The sequence below is a fragment of the Chelonia mydas genome, chromosome 9, assembly GCF_015237465.2.
Source record: "Chelonia mydas isolate rCheMyd1 chromosome 9, rCheMyd1.pri.v2, whole genome shotgun sequence".
Lineage (NCBI taxonomy): Eukaryota > Metazoa > Chordata > Testudines > Cheloniidae > Chelonia > Chelonia mydas.
In genome coordinates this window covers 37,062,902-37,083,116 of record NC_057855.1, presented here as the reverse complement: position 1 = coordinate 37,083,116, position 20,215 = coordinate 37,062,902, and the positions used below count along the sequence as shown (strand labels likewise).

Below are 20,215 nucleotides of genomic sequence, written 5' to 3'. Positions count from 1 at the left end.
CTCCCTTCTACATCTATGGGCTGGATTCTGCTCTCAGACACACTGGTTTTACTCTGGAGTAAACTAAACTAAACTGAACTGAAGTCAACTGATTTATTCCAAATCTTCTGTGTAAAAATCTGACCCACCATCTTTTGGGTTTGGATCACTCCCTGTCATGGTAAAAATCATTAAAAGGAAGCTCAGCCATAGGAAAACTATCAGGAGTCTGAGATTTGTGGAGACAGTGTCACAGAGGCAACTCCCCTTCAAATCCCCCATCCCCATGTATTTAACATTTTAAAAACACTGAAAAAACGTAAGAGTTGTGGAACTGAGATGGTTATAGTAACAAATATACCTCAGTTCAGTTACATGGATTTTCTTTAGCAACAATTTTACCTGATTTTTTTAAACTGATATATGATCAAGGCTAGATTTAGCATAAGTAATCTGTAGTTTCAAGAGAATCCAGAAAACAAGCAGAATCCAATCACTGTATAGATGAATTCTTCGCTACTATGGTGTAAATCCAGAGTAACACTATTGAAATCAGCAAAGTTACTCTAAATTCACATAGATCTGGTCTACTGTCTGTGTTTCAATACCATTTTAATTTGACTCAGAAAAATCATGAAGGTGTATAATTTTGTGGAAGGAATAGAAAATACAGAGATGAAGCATATGCTTCCAACTGGGAGAATATGACACTGTTTAAAACTGTGAACATTATTGGTTCTTCACTAATAAAAATACTGATGAACTAATGCTATATTTGCATTAGAAACATGTACAATTAAATTATAAATTAGTGGATATGATATCCATAAGAATGTATATATTTTAAATTCTTGTTTATTTTTTCCTCAGTAAACATTACTGGGGAAAATGTCATCTAATTTACATACATTTATTCTTAAAATTATTTATAATGCTTTACACACTCCTATAACACCTTCTATCTCAGGATCTCAAATTATTTTAAACTTTGTAATGAATAAAGCCTTAGAACCCACCAGTTAGGGAGGTAAGTATTGCTATCCAATTTTACATGGATTAACTGAGGGACAGAGAGGTTAGAACCAAAATTTTCAAATGTTTGTGTCCGAAGTTGGGCATCCCAATTATCATACAGAAACTTAAATAAAAGTAGTCTGATTTCTTAGGTGCAAAGTATCCACATCTACTACTCAAGTCAATGCTACGCTCAGTTTTCAAAGGTATATTTTTATTTAGCTGCCTAATTTATTAATCCAAGTTTGAAAATACCGGCTTAAATAACTTGACCAAGGTCATGCAGAAAGTTAGAGCAGCGCCAGAACAGAATCCAGTAATTTATCTCCCCATAACATTTTTATTTTCTGTTGTGTGAAAAGGCTGGCGCAGATTTATGTGTTTATGAATATAAGTGACACAAAGATCACGTATGGTTTTCATCAAATACTTTCATTATAATAGATCTTTGTACAAATACTACATTTTTACAGGTTTGTGATAATCAAGACAATGCACACTAAACATCACTTCTGCAGTCATAAAACACATCACACTTAAAATAAATCTTCAGCTGCTGCTTTCTGCTCCTAAATAGTCAATACATTTCTTTTCACTTGTCATAAATAGAAGTGGTCAAGTAAGGATCTATTAATAGAATACTTGTCAGGATAGCATGCAGAAAGCTTGCATAAATACACAGGGAATAATATACAACCACCTTTAAATTCTCCAATTGTTAAGCACAAAAATTATCATTTCATTCCAATACAGTACTATGTAGAAATATGGAAGAAGAAGCAGTTTCTCATTCCAGATATAAGAGATAACAGCTAATTAAGTTTTTTTAAAAATTCAGGCACCAAATGAATTATCCTGCAACATACAATAGTACGTACATAGAGTGCTCTCCTTTGTACATTACAAAAGAAATTATATGGCATTATTTTTCATCTCTCATTATGAATATCTCACCATATATGAAATGCATTAAAGCCCCAACCTGACATATACAAAGTGTTCTCCTGGCCTTCTAGAGAAATTCATAATACAGAAGAGAAACATATCAAGAAGGGGGGAAAAACACTGTCTAGTTGTAACTATCATAACTGAAGGTTAATTATCAATACGCAAATGATACTATCATATTCCACTTTTACTGTGCTGTTGAAAAAAATCAATATTTTAATGTGGGATTCCTTTCACCATATAAAAGTTTAATGAATGGCCAATCAAACATTATTCTGTGCCTCAGAAATCTGTCATCCCAGTTTTAGAGCTATATTCTATTAATTAAACCACCTTCTGTAAATTGTTTAAAATGCACAAAACAGTGTTTCAGTTACTCACAACAACAATCTCTAAAAAAGAAATAGTAAAGCCTATTTTAAACAACCACTCAGGAGCCTGGCAAAAACTCATTTGCTTTATAGAGGCTGTTTTCTTATATGGGGGAACAGAGGTCTATTCGATACATGTGGGGATACTTTGGCGCAGTCTCTTTAAGACAGGAGTTTAAGACAGCTCTTTTGTACATGTACTGTAGTTCCTTTTTTTTACGGTTAAAAAGGGGAAAGTACAAAATACAATGAACACAGTCATCTCATTCTGATCATAACAACAACAATGCATCTCTTCAATTATCTTCCAGGTGGGGGCAACAGTAAGCCAGTTTTCTTTGATAAACGGCTCCATCCCCTCTGCATTAGCAAGCACAGAAACAAGGGTATGCTGATAAATCATAAAAGTGGGGAAATGGTGTGTGACCCTTTCCTACCCCTTGACTTTTCCTAATTTCCCAAGATGCCAAGCCATTGTATATCTGTTAGAGACATATATCTTACCCTCCAGTTGGCAAGAAGATAGCTGATAGATCTTACGCCTTAATTCTCCCACCTTGTTTGCTCCCTCCATCATACATCCCTCCCATCCCTCTATACATGTACACAATGCATTCATCTCAAACTCATTAATTGTCCATGATAGAGCTGAGACAGCATTCCTTCTATTATCCTCCCTTCCTTGATGTAGTGAAAAATAAATAATACTTAGCACTTATATAGCACTTGATATTTTCAAAGTGCTTTACAAACATTAACTAATTAGTCATCACAACTCCCTTTGAAATAGGTAAATAAGAATTATTATTCCCATTTTACAGAGGAGAAAACCACAATACAGAGATGCTAAATCACTTTCCCAAAGGCCCCTAGCAGATCAGCAGCAAGGCCAGGATTAGAATTCAGAAGTGCCTGGCTCCCGGTCTGTGCTCTATGCACTAGACAACACTTTTCAGAGTAGACAACACTGCCACTCAAAATAATGGCCCTGCATCCTTATCCACTAACAAGATCCTACTCTCCCAAAGGAAGGATTTGCATATCAGGATTGAGTCGAAAATAACTGACCCATCTCTTCCAATTCTCCCACTGATGGTCTTTCCCCTTAGGCTGGGAACATAAGGGAGAGAGCCATAAGAAGTTTGCATGTGTGGTGAGTAACAGGTAACAGTTCAAGTGAATTTGGAAAAATGGTTTCACCTCTCTCCATGACTAGGACTTTCCTTACACCCACAGACTGGGATCAAGAACTGTGTTCATGACTTTTGTGGAGGAAGTAGCAGGACAAGTGCATTGAGGTACAATGGTCCCACTTCCTCAAGACCCCGGCCCTGCACCCTCAAATCTGAAGCACAGATAAGTGCCCCGTGCACGTAGGAAAGAAGGCAAGTGCACTGAGGTGCAATGGTCCCACTTCCTTCAAGCCTCTTGCAGGGTCCCGACTCCTCAAGTGTGGAGCACAGACAAGGTAAGGTGCGTCCTCCACGTGCACAGAAGAGGCCAAGTGCAGGGAGGGCCAGCAGGTCCCCCCACCCCCAGGGGCTCCATGTATTCCCCCGTGGAGGCAGAGAGGCGATAAGGAGTGCAGGGTGTGTGGAAGGGACGAGACCAGGCCAATGCACCGAGGCTATGTAGTCCCCGTTCCTCTCACACTCGCCCGCCCTTTACCTCCCGGGACGAGAGGGGACCAGGCCCGGCGAGCGCGTAGGTGGCTGGAAACGCCCGGGCCGAGTACCCCGCCAGGCCCCCCGCTTTCCCGCACCCTGGGGGGGGGGCACCCAACCTCAGGCGGCGGCGGCAGCTGCAGGAGCAGCAACAGGCGGCCGCGGCCCCAACGCTACGTGTGGCTCCTCCTGCCGCCTGCAGCAGCAGCAGCCCGCCCCCTGGGGGTCCCGCTCCCGGGAGCCGCCCCGGCCCCCGCCTCGGGTCGGTACTTGAGCCAGCAGATGAGCCAGGTGACCACGACGGAGAAGAGGGCGAGGATGCTGGCGACCGAGAGGCAGATGGGCCCCACGGGGGAGGGCGAGGCCGGGCCGCCGGGCCCCGGCTCCCCCCCGTACTGGTTGACGAAGATGAGGCCGGTGAAGAGCAGCACCACCATGGAGAGGAAGGAGAACACCACGCACACGCAGCCCGCGCTCAGCGCCGCCCGCTTGCAGCTCTGGCAGCTCTCGTAGCCCCCGCCCGAGGAGCGCGGGCCGGGGCGCTGCGGCCGCGGGGCTGGGCCCGCCTCGTGGGGCGCGGCGCGCGGCTGGGGGCCGGCGGCGGGGCGCGGCGCGGGCGGCAGGCTGTCCTGGGGCAGCGGGTCGCGGGCCCGCAGCTGCAGGGGGAAGGCCTCGGCCAGCTTGGTGTTGACGGGCAGGCTGTGCACGCGCTGGTCGGGCAGGGCGGTGCGGTGGCGGCACACCGGGCAGCAGATGGTGCCGCTGGCCCCGGCCCGCCATGGCGCAGCGCCCGGCGGGCCGGGCTGCGCGGGCGGGGGGCGCTGGGCGGCCCGCAGGTGCAGCTGGCTCAGGCACTCCTGGCAGAAGGTGTGCAGGCACTCCAGCAGCTTGGGCGCGCGCCGCTCCAGGTCGAAGTAATTGTAGCAGATCTTGCACTCGTAGTCCTCGTAGTTAGGGGGGTTGGCGGCCCGGGCCTCCTCCTCCGACCCCCCGCCATCCGCCGCCTCCCCATCCTGCTGCTGCCGCCCGCCCGCCGCCCCTAGGCTGCCGCTGCCCTTCTCCGCCAGCTCGGCCATAACATCTTCTCAGCCGGGGGAGGGAGGGAGCGCCACCGAAAAAGAAAAGCTCGACCCTCCCCCACCGGCCTGTCTCTGCTCAGCCGGGGAGCTGGAGCCCCCGGCTCGCTGCCCGGCTGCCCTTGGGGTGCAGGCACCGTCGCATGGGAGGATGCCGAAGGGAGAGGCGGCTAGACCGGGTGGGGGTTGGTCTCCCCCTTAGCCCTCTTCTTTAATGCATGTCTCGTAACTCTTGCATCCTCCTCTAGCTGCGGGATTCCAGCCTCTCCTGCGTGCGCGGCCGCCCCTCCGCAGTAGCCTCCTCGCCCCCTGGCTCCTGAGTCTCTCCCTTCTCACCATCAGCAGCAGCCCCCCGGAGTCGCCGCTTTGCTCCTTCCCTCCCGAGAAGCGAGCGAGCGAGCCGGTGATGTAATGCGGGGTTCCTGCTCCGAACAGGCTCGGGCGGTAGGGGAGAGACAGACTCATACACCAGCGGTTGCCTCTGCATGATCAGCTGTGAGCTCATTTCTGTGTTCAAGGACGAAAGCCCACTGATCACAAGGCCAGCTTAACCTTTTGATTGTAATTAGGAAGCCCAGCGCCAGGCTGGAGCAGTAAGAGAGAGTGGGGTTTTCTTTCTTCTTGAAAATAATGATCTCTTACAAATGCCCTACTGCTGATGATTCTGAAGGAGGTTTTTCTTTGTTAGAATTGAACTGAGATCTAATGAATAGACCAGCACTGAGCCCTGATATGGGACTGTTTCAGAGTCAGAACAGGAGCTGACTACCAGATTAGAGACATGTATTTAAACAATTGTGCTCTCTCACTGTACTCTTTTATGTTTTAGAAATGCAATTATGAGGCCAATCCCACTGAAGTCAGTGGGATTTTTGTTATTCATTAAACTAAGAGCATATTCAGACCCCCTATATAGGATTTTTTCCCCATAGCACATTACTAGCCTTTCATTTACTTCAATCTTTTGACTTAATATAGGTGCCTTTACTGAGGATCCTCTACGGAAGTGTGATTTGTTTGTGGGTGTGGGTCTGGTTCAAGGACAGTTTCAGCTTATGTTGCCCAAATTTTTTTTCTTCAGCTCACTGTCAGTAGATTTGGATCTGGATATATTTTCTCACTCTTCACATAATTTTCTGCCAGGACCAAATATGGGACCAAACCCTCTTTGCCATGCTCATTTGAATGTAATATTATAGACTTAAATGGCACTACTTGTGTGAGTGAGTGGAGTGTGATTTGGCCCATGTTCATACAGAGGAAGCAGTGCTATTACTTTTTACAATTTGTGGTTTGTATTGATTTAAAAAAAAAAATCAAATATTTTGTGGCGCTATCATGGATATTTACATTTTTAAATATGTGTGGATTTCATGCAACTAACAAGAGCCATGTAGCAAATTTACTACAATAAATATGATCCTTTTTACCCATAATTTTGCCTTTTTATATACTTTTATTTATCTTTTGTTGTTCCTCCAATGTACCTCCCATCAGCTTTCAGAATTCCAAGTGGACTGCCAGATGGTCTATTCTTTACTAGCAATACCCATTTTACTAACTGCCTAGCATTATGTGAAGAATCATCAGTGGTTCTTTGAACCTCCAGTAACCTAAAAGAATGTTCATGATGGAGAATCCTGGATAAGTTCTCACAATCTTTAATTGTGATAAAAGATGTTGCATTGATTCTGTCAAAGGTACTCCAGTGAGAAGTACAATTTAGGATTAGTAGGTTTGATCTGGCTTTCTAGAAAATCATTCATTATGCTCTGACTAAGGCTAACTAGTGCTAGTATGATGTTGAGTACAGTTGCAGATACAGCTTTGTTCTGTTAAATAACGTTTGGTTACCAGTACACAGTGTTTTCTTTTTGGTGAGCTGCAAGGAACATACAGAGCAATATGATTCACCTTCCTTATGAATGCTGGAAATGCAAGATATTTCATGCATCATGGAATCTGGAGATGAAAGTAGCTTTGAAGGTTTCCTTCTTCACATTCTACCATTGCATTACAGCATCAAGTGCTTTGTCTGGTCTCATTTAAAATGACCCAAAATGATGATGCTTTCACCACTTCCAATGAGGTTATATTCCACAGTCTAACAGGTCTCACTAAACAAAATTTTGTCCTGTTACTTTTGTGTAAACCTGGATTAACTCCCCTGGCTTCAATTATTATATTATGATAGGCAAATTAGTTTCTCTAGAATGCACAATACTGCTGGTAGTTCTGGACATTTTAGTACCAGAAAGATTTGTACAAAATGGGGGGAACTGAGGGAGGTAAATACATTGTTACTTGTTCAGAGGGACTGATTTATCAGAGAACATTAAAACAAAAGGTGGATATTATTTGCTAAATGATAAGGGCAGATTAGAAAACTCTCTACACATATCTGAATGGTGAAACCAAGAGAGAGAAACTTATTTAAAGTAGGTGGTCATAGCGTAATGGGATAAAATTTAGTAGAGGAAAGAGTAGGCTGAATATAAAGAATAAAGCAGTGTAACACTGTACTGGTACTCAGGACATCTGGGCTTAAAGATTCCAAGGCCAGAAGGGACCACTGAGATCATCTTGCCTGAACTGCTGTATAATACAGGCCATAGAACTCTGCCAAAATAATTCCTTTTGAAGTAGAGCATATCTTTTAAACAAACATCCAGCCTTGATTTAAAAATTGCCAGTGATGAAGAAGCCACCATACACTTGGTAAATTGTTCCAATGGTTAATTACCCTCACTTAAAAAAATTTACACCTTATTGCCAGTCTGAGTTCTCCTAGTTTCAACTTCCAGCCATTAGATCTTGCTATATCTTTGTTGGCTAGATTGAAGAGCCCATTATCAAGTATTAGTTTCCCATGTAGGTATTTATAGTCTGTAATCAAGTTACCCCTTAATTTGATTTGAGCTCCTTGAGTCCTTCACTATGAAAGGCGTGTTTTCTAAACCTTTAACCTTTCTCATTCTCTCTGTTTCTCTTGCTGGCTCTGGCTCGTTGAGTGATCTTGGACAAGTCATTTTGTGCCTCAGTGTCTCCGCTGGTAAAATGGGAATAATGATACTGACCTTTGTAAAACACTTGGAGTTCTACTGATGAAAGGAGCTATATAACAGCTACATATTATTATTCTCCAAACAGTAGCTCTATTTTTTGCTTATTTACCTCAAAATGTAAATTCAAAATCACTCTACTGAATTCTACAGACTTGTAGGTTCAGTCTCCCTTCTGCAATACAGAGAGAGATTATTGCTTTCATAGTCCATAGTGTGCTGTTTCCATGTGTGTCCCAACAATCACACTTTTCTAAAATGCCATATTGATTTGCAGGCCCAGAGCTAATCTGCCATCCACAATCACCCTCAGGTCTTTTTCAATATTATTGTTTTTTCCAGTGCTGCATCTCTCTCCTAATGAATATCTGTGTTTTGGATTATTTCCCCTCAGATGCATTGGTCTACATTTTTTCCTACAGTGAATCTCATTTTATTTCCTGTAATATCTTTATTCTTATGGTTTCCTCATATACCGTTTTCTTCCTCACTGTGGTTTTTGACACCTCCCAGTTTAGTATTATCTGCACATTCAAGTAATGCACTGTTTCATTCTTCCAGAACTGTAATACAGTTGTAAATAAAATCATCCTTGACACCACCAGCTTGATATTATCGTCATTTTGCATTACTCTCTTTCAGTTAATTTTCAAGCCATCTGAAAGTGCTCAAACCCAAGTCACTTTGAATTAATTTTTCACATCAGATTTTTTTGAGGCACTGTATCAAACGTTTTAATGAAGTCCAGATCTATCTTCTGCATTCTCTTGTTTTAACTGCTTGGCCTTCATCTATATGTCCTGATTTCTCATATCTGATTTATATCTGCTTTGAGGTCAACTGAAGCTACACCTAATAAGGATATGCACGCTCTAAAACTTGGGAAAGCCTGTTATAACTCTGGCTTGAAAAACACATGGAACAAATTGAGAAGTTTGGGCATAATTATAAGATCAACAGAAATAAATGCTAATTAGCTAATGGGCAATATGTAAAATTCACATCTTGATAAAACAAGTGAAAAGAGGCATTCACTGGGTAAAAGCTTCACCTTAGCTATAATGATTGCTAGTGTGAACGCTATGATGATGTATAGACACATTCTGTCTAAGCAATGCTTATTGTGACATGCAGTCTCACAGTCTCACAGACCATTAGTGTATTAAAAATGTAAGCAACATGAAGAATCACATTAGCTATTGATATCTCTCTGTGTACGAGCTATGGGATATTCATCTATGTAGGGATGCAAATTGCTAGCAGTCATCTTTAACAGCCTTAACATGGAGTCACAGACAGTCCTCCTGGGTTTTCTGGTCTGTCTTGTCACCCAATTGAGTATATCTTTGTGGTAGATGGCTCCTTACATCAAGAATCACAGCAGTATTCAGGTTATTCCTGATTTCAAAGGACCGGTCAATTGTGCTTTAGGTCTCACACCAAAGCCAACACTCATAACTAATTCTATAGTAAACTATATGAAGATTTATTAAATAGAAAAAGGGAATTAGAGTTATTTACAAGGTTGAAGCAAGCAAACATAGACACACTAATGAGTTACAGTCTTAGGTGTCAAAAAGTAATATAGGCTTCTATAATCAGCAAGCATTATTTGACTTTTAGGGCTAGCCCAGGCTAAGCAGCTGGGGATCTCTTGCTTATGCCTAGAAATACCTTGCCCCTACCTCTCCCGAGTCCAAGCAGCATGGACATGCTTAGTTCCTTTGGTTTGGGGTTTTTATTTCCCTCCTACCAGGTGCTCTCAGCTGCAAACTCAGCTGATGGGAGAAGTCCACTTGCATGACTCATCTTAAGTGGAGAAGAGCACAACAATATGAGTCTTCAGTTCTTTTGTTGACTATTTCTCAATCCAGATGTAGGGAGTTTACAGTTGTGAAATCCAACCAGAGCCCATCTGGTATTGATGGGTCTCCTTTTTGTGGTGGGGCATAACAATTTCTGTAGAAGAGCAGCTTTTCACACTAGTTAATGTCCCTCTCCTGTATGGTGATTCATACAGTCACAGAGGCTCACAATACAACTGCTCAAATATTACATTACCATATGGAACACAAATATTATAAGTCAGATTAATGCATGCAGCAACTCACAAGCATTTAATAGAGTCAAAACACTTTCTTATAAATCTGATACCTACTTTATCAATATTAACCCACAAGTGAAGAAGTCTGATTCCAGCTATGTATTTGTCAGTGTTCAGTAGAAATATGAGGACCTTGGCATGAGCTGCCAGCGTCACAATAACTAGTACATACGTTAATCTAAACAAGGATATTGGTAAGCATAACATGCCAGCCCTCCTCAAGGGCCCCTGATAGCTGGAAAGTGCCCCAAAGCATCCAACCTCAGTTTTCTCCCTTCTCAGAGTCCCTCCAAACACTGTCTTGGGCTGTGAACCCTTGTCACAGGGTAATTTATTATACACATCTCAAAGGAATAAACTAAAGTCCCATATCTTCAGGACTGTCCTTAGGCATACACAGCTGCGTAGGGCACCACTGGGACCAGGGATGGCCTTTTTGGGGAGGGCAGTTGGGGTGGGTGCCTGGGGTGTGTGCCCGGGGTGGCCCGCCAAAGAGGGCGCCATGCGCTGGCCTGGCCCGATGTTCCATGCGCACCGCAGCCAAGGTGCTGGTTCCTCTCCAGCCCAGCCCCTCTCCCCACTGCTCTCGGCTGGTGGGCCCAGGGCTGTCTTCTCCTCCCCTTTCCTCACCCAGCCCACTTGCTCCTCTCAGCCAGCAAGCCGCCAGCTGAGGGCTTCTGCCAGTTACAGGGGCGGAGGGGAGCTCTCAGCCGCTGTGGCTCCGCTCTGGCCCCACCTCCTCCCCCCAGAGGCTCGTACTGCTTGGGGGGTGCGAGGGGTGGGAGGGAAGGTTTTGCGGCAGGCCTGGGTTTTTCTGGTTGCCGTGCCACTGCACACAGCTGAGCTCTCCCTTGGTGCCGCTCCCGCCTCCTCCCTGCACTCTCAGGCCCCTGCCAGGCCTGGGGCAGCACTGGTGGGAGGGTGCTGCGCATGCAGCTCCCTGCCGTGCGCCTGCCCCAGCCCTGCCATTACTTGAATGCTGAGGCTGGGAACATGGGGTTCCCGGACCATGCTGGGCAGGAGGCGGCACCGGCACCCAGTGGACGGACACCCTGACCAGTGGATGCTTCTTGTTCCAGATAAGCCCCCTTGGCCGGGGCCCCACCGAGCAACTGAAGACCCAGTTCCCCCTGCCCCATCCCCCCCACCAACAGGGCAGCTCGGTATCCTTTGCTGCCTCATCCCTCCCCTCCCGGTCCGCTGCAGCATCTGCTCCATTCAAAGCTTGGTGTGTGTCAGCAATGGAGGTGTGGGGGGGTACGACATAGTCCATCAGCATTATAGTGTGCTTAATTTGTTTAAACTGGTTTTAATAAAGTGCATGTAGTAAGTTTTCCAATATTGTAAGCTTATGTTTGTGTTGCTAAGAGCAAGTCGGGCACAGGAGCACCAGTTTAATAATACTGCGTAGGACCTCATAAATCCTAAGGATGGCCCTGCATATCTTAACTCAGTGGCTCTCAACCTTTCCAGACTCCTGTATCCCTTTCAATAGGCTGATTTGTCTTGTGTACCCCCAAGTTTCACCTCACTTAAAAACTACTTGCTTACAAAATCAGACAAAAAATACAAAAGTGTCACACAAATTTGTTAGTCTCTAAGGTGCCACAAGTACTCCTTTTCTTTTTACGGATACAGACTAACACGGCTACTACTCTGAAAAGTGTCAGAGTACACTATTACTGAAAAATTGCTTACTTTCTCATTTTTACCATATAATTATAAAATAAATCAATTGGAATATAAATCTTGTACTTATATTTCAGTGTATAGTATATAGAGCAGTATAAACAAGTTGTATGAAATTTTAGTTTGCACTGACTTCGCTAGTGCTTTTTATGTAGCTTGTTGTAAAACTAAGAAAATATCTAGATGAGTTGATGTACCCACTGGAAGACCTCTCCGTACCCACAGGGGTACGTGCATCCCTGGTTGAGAACAACTGTCATAACTCAAACCCTTCTGGCTCTCTTGTCTTTTATCACGCTTAACTCTTCTTCAGTCTGAGTCTGAAGGGAAGTATCCCTGTGCACTGCAATACAGTTCAGACACACAAATGAATTACACATACAGTGTCTACCCACCCCAGCCTTGATCTCTCCTGGATCCTTTCCCAGCTGCCTGCCCTTGGCAAGGACACTAGTCACAAGGCTGCTCCCCTGGGCATTCCTTCTCCCCACACTCAGGGACTTGCAGGAAACTTCCTCTTTACTGTTCTGCAGCCCCTTGGCTTCCTTCAGCTCTGGTTCTCTCCCAGTTCTCTACCGCTTATACAGGACAGTGGACACAGGGCCACCCCCTGGCCCTTCTTCTGGCTCCAGAGTCTCCATCATCCAAGCCTTCTTGCTTCTGACTCGTCTCTCCTTTCTACTGACCAAGACTCCTTATGTACTCTCCTAGCAGCAGGTGCTACCCTGACCCCTAATCAGGGTGCATCTGTTCAGTCACACAGTCACTCTTCCTTAAAGGGGTTCAGTCACCCTGTGACAGTAAGCAATTAATGTAGATGATTGCCAAACTTCCACTTACCTTGTTCTTTTGCTTCAATTTATTTTGGCTGGTTCTAAGATTAGTACTCATGGGTACACAGTAAACATCTTTTATATATATATATATAAAATCCCAAAATACTTTACAAATTATGACTCCAGTCCTGCAGACACTCATATGTTTTAATGTTACACAAATGAGATCCCCACTGAAGTCAGTGAGGCTATACGCGTATGTAAAGACATGTGTGTGCAAATGTTTGCAAGATTAAGGACTATATGCACACAACACCATTGAAATGCAGTAATCCCTGAGCTACGGGGCTCAGAAAAAACATGGTACACAGAAATACTGCAATTCAGATATTTATCTATCTGCTTGCTTACTTACTTAGTCTTTATCGCCCTAACATTTTAGCACCTCACAGACATTAATGGATTTTATCCTCACAACACCTCTATGAGGTAGAGAAGTGCTAGTCCCGGTTTACCAATAGGGAACTGAGACAGGATGGATTAAGTAATTTGCCCAAGATCAAACAAGAATTGTGAGGCTGAGCCAGGAATTGAGCCGAGGGGTGAAATCCTGACTCCACTGAAGTCAATGGCAAAACTCTCATTGACTTCGACGTAGTCAAAATTTCACTCTGGGTATCTCGAGTCCAATTCTACTTCCCTGCCTTGTATGTATAAGGATACTCTGGTACAGGACAACCCATGGGAAATGATCATTTCTTATGTCTCATGACTATCTGAAGAGTGACTGTATCCCTGTATCCACCAATGAATGTTATTACTTTTTCTAGGTTAGTATTTCTCTACATTTTTGAGCATAGCTTTTCTAGATGCACCTATTGCTGCTCCATTGATGCTATCAAAGGAAAGGGTGTTGTTGGAGTCAAAGCAATCATGAGTAACCTCTCTCACAAAATTTTAAAGATCCATACATACCTTGCATCCCCATAGTGTTCTTTCTGAACAATAGTGAAAATGTTTCAGATTTTGCACTACAAGAACCTCTCTTCCTTCTAAAGAGTTGGATTTGCTCTCCACTCTTTCCATGTTTCAGTTATAGTATTAATTTTTTTTTATTTGGGCTTTCAGATTGTTAAGACCAGTTCTTAGGGGCAAAATATATTAATTGAAGAAAAAAATAAAAATTTAAGTATCTACAGGAAAGGACGAGTTGACATTTGGCTGAACCAGTGTCTAAGGCTTTGGATGCTATTCAGCATAAATCTTGTTATCAATTCTGAGCAAAAGTGGCAAACAACTTTTAATGAAATACAGATTGTTCACTTTGCAATAATCTTTAATATTTTTCATCCTGCAGCTTGGATGAACTGAATTATAATGTTGGGCCTGATTCACTAGTGCATTGCTCCAATTTTATGCTGGGTAACGCCACTGATCTCAGTGGAGTTACACTGGTGTAAAATGAAGTAATGCATTTGGTGAATCAGTCCCAAAATGTAATAAAAGAAGTCACATTTTCCACCCAGCCTGTGTTGGCATAAATTCCCATAGCAATCATCTATCATTAAATTGTTTTAGCTATACACAGTCTCCATGTTGTTGTATTATAGACATATTAAAATAGATTAGGTTTGATATCTGGCTTATTTTATATATGAAAGACGCAAATGCTAGCTGATGAACACGTGACCCAGGAATGGACCTGATCCAGCCCAGACACAGGTAAATCTCCACTGAGATAAATCCATGTGTACTGATCCTGAATTAGGACTGTAGCATCAGATCCAGTATGGTGTCTCAACAATTCAGTATGAGGGCCAGTAGTAAAAATAAGTGCTGTAACATCTGTTATTTCAGACACATAAAAGACACAAATGCTAACAAAAAAAATTGAGAAAAAAATCAACAACCATTTTCATTCACTTTAACAAAGCAGGCAGTCTCATAAATTGAACTTCTTAATTATTAAAATTCATAAAAAATGAAAGAATATTTTAATAATTAAGTAGTTTAGTTAGGGCCAGATGCAAAGCCCATTGAGGTCAATGGGAGCTTTTCCATTGACTTCAGTCTGCTTTGGATAAGACCCTTAATGATTAAAAATTCTTTCCAGTGATATCAAAAGTGCACAGATGACATTTTAGTATCAAGGAAAAACATTTTTTACTGTATTCCTTTCTCTACATTTCTAGGCTGCATTAAATAAGTAAACCCATGGCTCACATGGTAAATATTTAACAAAGAACTCTTCTTCTCTTCCATCTTTTCACACAACTAATTCATTTACATAAGCAAGAAGACCTGAATTTCCCCTTCCTATCCAGTTTCTTCTCTCTTTTGAGGATTGACCAAAACTGTGTATTGTTTTTCATGACATGTCATTATATCACAAGTTTTAAGAGATCAGCTTCTGCTTTCTTCTTCACGTTAACAATTTACTTAATACATTGTAGTTCTGAATAATTTATTGTTAAAGTGCCTTCTTACCTTTTCCCTTTTGGAGCTGTTGCAAAAACTAGTGCAAATGCTGCATACTGAATGCAGTATGCCAGAAAAGAATTTTAATTTCCAATAATGTTTGCACTCTATGGTGGGAAGGTAAAGAAAAAAAAAAGATTACATTTATACCCAATCCCATGTGTCAGTCATAGATATCAGAGTTTAAGGCCAGAAGGAACAATTAGATCATCTAGTCTGACCTCCATTAATTTTTACCCAGTTACCCCGCTTTGACATTTAAAGTCTGAGGTTGAGATTTTAATTGCAGTGTAAGGGATTTAGACACTTCCTTTATTACAATCAGTGGAAGGCAAGTGTCTAGGGGCCTAATTTAGCAGTAGTTCAGACTAACTTCATGCCTTACTTTTGAGACATACAAATAGCCCCCTTATAGTCAACCCTCTTTTACAGAATCTAAGGCCAGAAGGAGCTATTATAATGCACATTTTAAAATCAAAATACCATGTGGTACTAATGCCTTGGAGAAATCCAAGTATATTATATCAGCACTGTTATCTTTATCAACCTCACCTGTAAACTTCTCAAAATAAAAGAGAACAGATTAGTTTGACAAGACCATGAGACCATGCCGACTGGCATTAATTATATTTTTATTATTATATCATATATTAGCCTCTAATTCTTTGTTGCTAGAGTCCTGAAATAACTGTTCTATTATTTTACCTGGGACTAGCATAAGGGTAACCAGTTTATAGTTCCCTGGCTCATCCCTTTTATCCTTTTTAAATATTGGAACTACACTGGCAGTCCTCCAATCTTTTGGAATTTCCCCAAGTTTTCCAAGATTTCTGAAAAAAATTAACATTATGGTTCCTTCAGTTGAATAGGAGAAATACTGTAATATTCAAGTACAGATGATGCTTATATAAGTATAAGCCTGATCCTTACCCCACAGCTGTGTATTGTACTGTAGCTGCTGAATATGGCTCTGTATCAGTTATCTCACAAACAGATTAAAAGATCCAAATGCTACTTAAAGCTAAACTGGGTGTTTTTAGAAGCAAGTTATTCCCCCAGAATTTGTGCACGCATCCAGATAAGTACCCATTTGCACATGCAGTAACTGGGTTAGACATGCAAATGTGGATTTTGCCAGTGCAACAGGTACAGGTAAAACCTCGGTATCAAAGTTTGACCTCTTGGCTCTTTGATACAAAATATGGTTGGCTCCAGTGTTTCAGTCACGACAGACTGTTTTAAGGATAGAGACAGACCTGAGCTGCAGAGTTCAGAATTGGATCCAAATCTCAATTTCCTCAAAACTGGACGATTCTTAAAGATATAAAGTTTTGGCTTGGGCCTGTGTCTAGCTGAAGAGTCATCACATTCATGAACTTTAAAATATTATCTTTTTTTCCCTCTTAGTGTTAAAACTAGGAACCTTCCAAGCTGTCTAGAGCAGACCTACACTACGGTCTCGGAGTGTGATTCCCTGCTTGTGTACACATACTTGGACTAGGTCTCACTGAGCTAGCCCTAGCATAAATAGCAGTGTAACTGCGGTAGCATGAGTAGCAGCAGTGCAGGCATGGCTGAGCTGTGCTGAGTACATACCTGCCACTTTCAGGCATGGCTCAGCGGTGGCTCCAATGCTGCTACCATGGCTACATTGTTATTTATACTCACACGAGTTCAATGAGCGCCAGCGTGAGTAAGCATACACAAGCAGGGGAATCACACTCCTAACATATAGCGTAGACAGCCTTTAAACAGCTGAGCCATTACATCCACAATTAACTTTAATGCTCCACTCCAGTCCGAGACATACTCTTCCCACCACTCTGACCATTCCACTCCTCCATTGTTGAAGGTTTCTACACTGGTTTCCCCTTTTCTTCTGCATTAAATTTGAGCTTCTCCTCTTCACTATCAACATACCCAGTGCCCTACGTGCTCCCCGGCAAGTGGGTCCTAAATTCAATGACAACCTCTGCCATCTTATTTCTACATCAATCTGGAAATTCTGCAGCACTTTCATTAAAATGGGGGAGGGCGAGGTTTATTGATTTAAATATGGAAATCAATAAACACAGTCACTACAGTAACCCTTGGCATTTTTTATATTCAGTTCCATTTCTTTTACACTCTCCTACATTTACAGTGTTCGGTGTGCCACAGCTTTTATATCAACTATACTGCAAAAGTTGCGAGGAAGACGCTGGAAGGTTTGGAAGCTTTGGTTTATGGCACCCAAGATGCCACAAAGGGCAGTTTGGAACCGTGGAATAAGCATATAAATTGAGTATTTCTCCTACACTGGTCGGCAGTGGAATAGTTAACAATGCTGATATTTCGATTGTCATCTTTAGGTTTAAGAATTAACATCCCAATGAGCTACAGAGCAATATTCACCTCTCAGAACCATTGTTTCAAGTGGACTGCAGCCATCACTGGAAGAATTTGCAAGAGGGGCAGGGGAGGAAGACCTTCAATCTGGGTTGCACTGTCTTAAGCTACACAATGCAAGGAGTTAATATGACCCTAAGCATTGTTTTGCCTATACATTTTTAGTAATAGTTCCTTGAGGCAAGGGACCATGTGTTTGTCTTAGGGTTGGTCTACTCAATTTTTGTACTGATTTAACTAAAACTGTAGAAAAAACAATTTAGTTACATTGGTACAACTCTCTAACATGGATGCAGTTATACTCACATAAATGCATTTATGTCAGTATAGCTTTTACTGAAACAAACTATACGGATCGAAACACCTTTGTATCAGTATAACTGAGTCCACATGCTTGGGGGTTGCATTGATTTAATTAAGTTATTTCAAACAATTTAGTTAAACAGGTGCAAAATTTGAGTGTAGACCAGCCCTTTGTTTTGTATAGCACCAAGGAAGCTGTCAGCACTAAAATAATAAGTCAGTGTGGCTTCGTGGATAGAGCACTGGACTGGGACTTAGGAGACCCAGGGTCTAATTACTGGCTCTGCCACTGGCCTACTGGGTAAGTTTTGGCAAGTCACTTCACCTGCCCGTGCCTCAGTTTTCCTGTCTGTAAAATGGAGATCAAGATATTGACCTCCTTTGTAAAGCGTGTTGGGATCTACTGATGAGAAGGGCTAGATAAGAGCTAGGTATCATTATAATGCCCATTTTCAAACTTAGGTGCCTGAATTTTTAGGCATTTAAGTGTCTACTTTGGCACTGATTTAGGCCTGATCCTTCAGGGGCTAGAAAAGGCACTCACTGAAGCCAATGGCAAAGTCTCATCGACTTTGATGGTGCAGGATCAGAATCTCAGTGCTCTTCACACAGGCACCATCAAAGTCTCTACTCCCTACATTTCTCAGCTGCATGAGGCTGTTCTATATGTAATCACTGTGAGCAGTTTGTTCAGCACTGTGGGAGATTTGCTTGAAAGGCTCTGCATAAATGTCAGTTATTATTATCATCACTGCCCACCATTAGCAATGTTGAACTAAGATAGGAATTATATTTGGGGTGAAATCCTGGCCCCATTGAAGTCAGTGGGAGTCTTGCCATTGACTTCAGTGTGGCCAGGATTTCACCCAAGATATTTATTCAGAGGGTTTTTTTTAAACAGTTCTTTTAAACATGTTTTGTCCAGTCAGACCACAATATTATGTACACATGTTCAACCAGATTTTGTCCAAAAGAGAGAAAATATTGAAGGGTTCAGGGGGTTTTGCACTCAGACTATCGTATCTAGTCAGGGATTACAATTACAATTGCTGTGTTTTGACCTGAAACGACAGTTTGTGTTTTTTAAAATTTTGTGTCCACCCACCAAAAAACCAATGTGTTAAAAAATACCAGATTAAAAAATTATTTTAAAGGGATTAAGCACTCAGTGCCTGATCTAAAGCGTATTGAAGTTTATGGGAGTCTTTCCTTTGACTGTAATGGACTTTGGATCAGCCTCTGAGAACTATTCTATACTGTAGAAGTTCACTATCTTTGTACTCTACAAGCATCTGCATAGAGAACCCCCCCCCCCCCCCACTCTCCCATACACACACAGAAGTTTGACCTGGCTGCGTTTTTTCTGATACTTCAGTTGTGAGGTCGGATGAAGACACAGGATTTGCCCCACCTCCAAAAGGTTAGGGAGTGTGTCCCTCTCCCGCAAGTCTGCAGGTCTTACAGGACCTTCCAAAGGCAAGTGTTGAAGTCTCTGCACTGCCATGCCAGGTCCCTGCAGCCCAGGGACAGTACAGCTCCTTGCACCAGCTATGTTGTCAGCCCCTCCTGTCTCACTGTGGCTGTTCCTGGATTACCCTGTGGGGAAGCCATTCAAATGTCTTTTGACACTGTCTGCAGTTACTTATAATGCATTGTCCTCCACAAGGGCTGCCTCCCTTCTGTTCGCACACATAAAGGGGAGCACAGGGGCTTTAGAAAATATCTCACAAAATAATTATGGGGAGGTTAGTTAATTGAGGCCTATGTCTGAAATGCTTTATTTTTAACACATTTTTAGTGACTACAGAAAGTAAAAGATGGTCAACCATGAAGACTAAAATCCTGTCTATCCAAAGAAGAGAAGGGTCACAGGGAGTGACAGTGCTGGGCTCCCTATACTCTGACCTGGAAGGATCTGATATAATAGAGGATTCATGCTCTATGCCCATGGCGTCCTTAGCCTTTGCTGAGCTGGCCAACAAGAGTGCCAGTAAGTATCAGTGATGATGCTGGTGTGGAAACTTCACCACTAAGCTTTCACCTCTGCCTTTAAGCAATCATCAGACAGTGATAACCTTTCGGGTATGTCTTCACTGCACAGTGAATCTGAGTGATAGGCCTGAGCACCTGGGTTAGCCTAGCCCAGAGGTAAGCGTCCCCACACCAAAACCCTACCGACATTACTGTGTGTTCATGGTTTCTACACTCACTCGCACGTCTGGGGGTGTATCCCATAGTTCTTCATGCTGAAACACTCTAGAGTTATTTCTACTCAGTAACCCTCTCCCCCCTTGAAGCAGCAAGTCTCAGAACCTGAGTCAACTGACTCTGGCTTGTGGGGCTAAAAATAGCAATGTAGATGT

At 42.7% G+C, this 20,215-nt stretch overlaps 1 protein-coding gene across 1 annotated transcript; it reads right to left on the bottom strand.

Moving 5' to 3' along the window:
• Nucleotides 1–1,007: 1,007 nt before the first annotated feature.
• LOC122461767 (RING finger protein 223-like) lies at nt 1,008–5,722 on the bottom strand. Its single transcript, XM_043522848.1, has one exon. It carries the CDS (start codon nt 5,050–5,052, stop codon nt 4,150–4,152), a length of 903 nt encoding a protein of 300 aa, XP_043378783.1. The 5' UTR covers nt 5,053–5,722; the 3' UTR covers nt 1,008–4,149.
• Between the last annotated feature and the right edge of the window lie 14,493 nt (nt 5,723–20,215).

Coding starts and splice junctions, on each gene's coding strand:
- LOC122461767 (XM_043522848.1), bottom strand. CDS start 5,052: ATGGCCGAGCTGGCGGAGAAGGGCAGCGGCAGCCTAGGGGCGGCGGGC.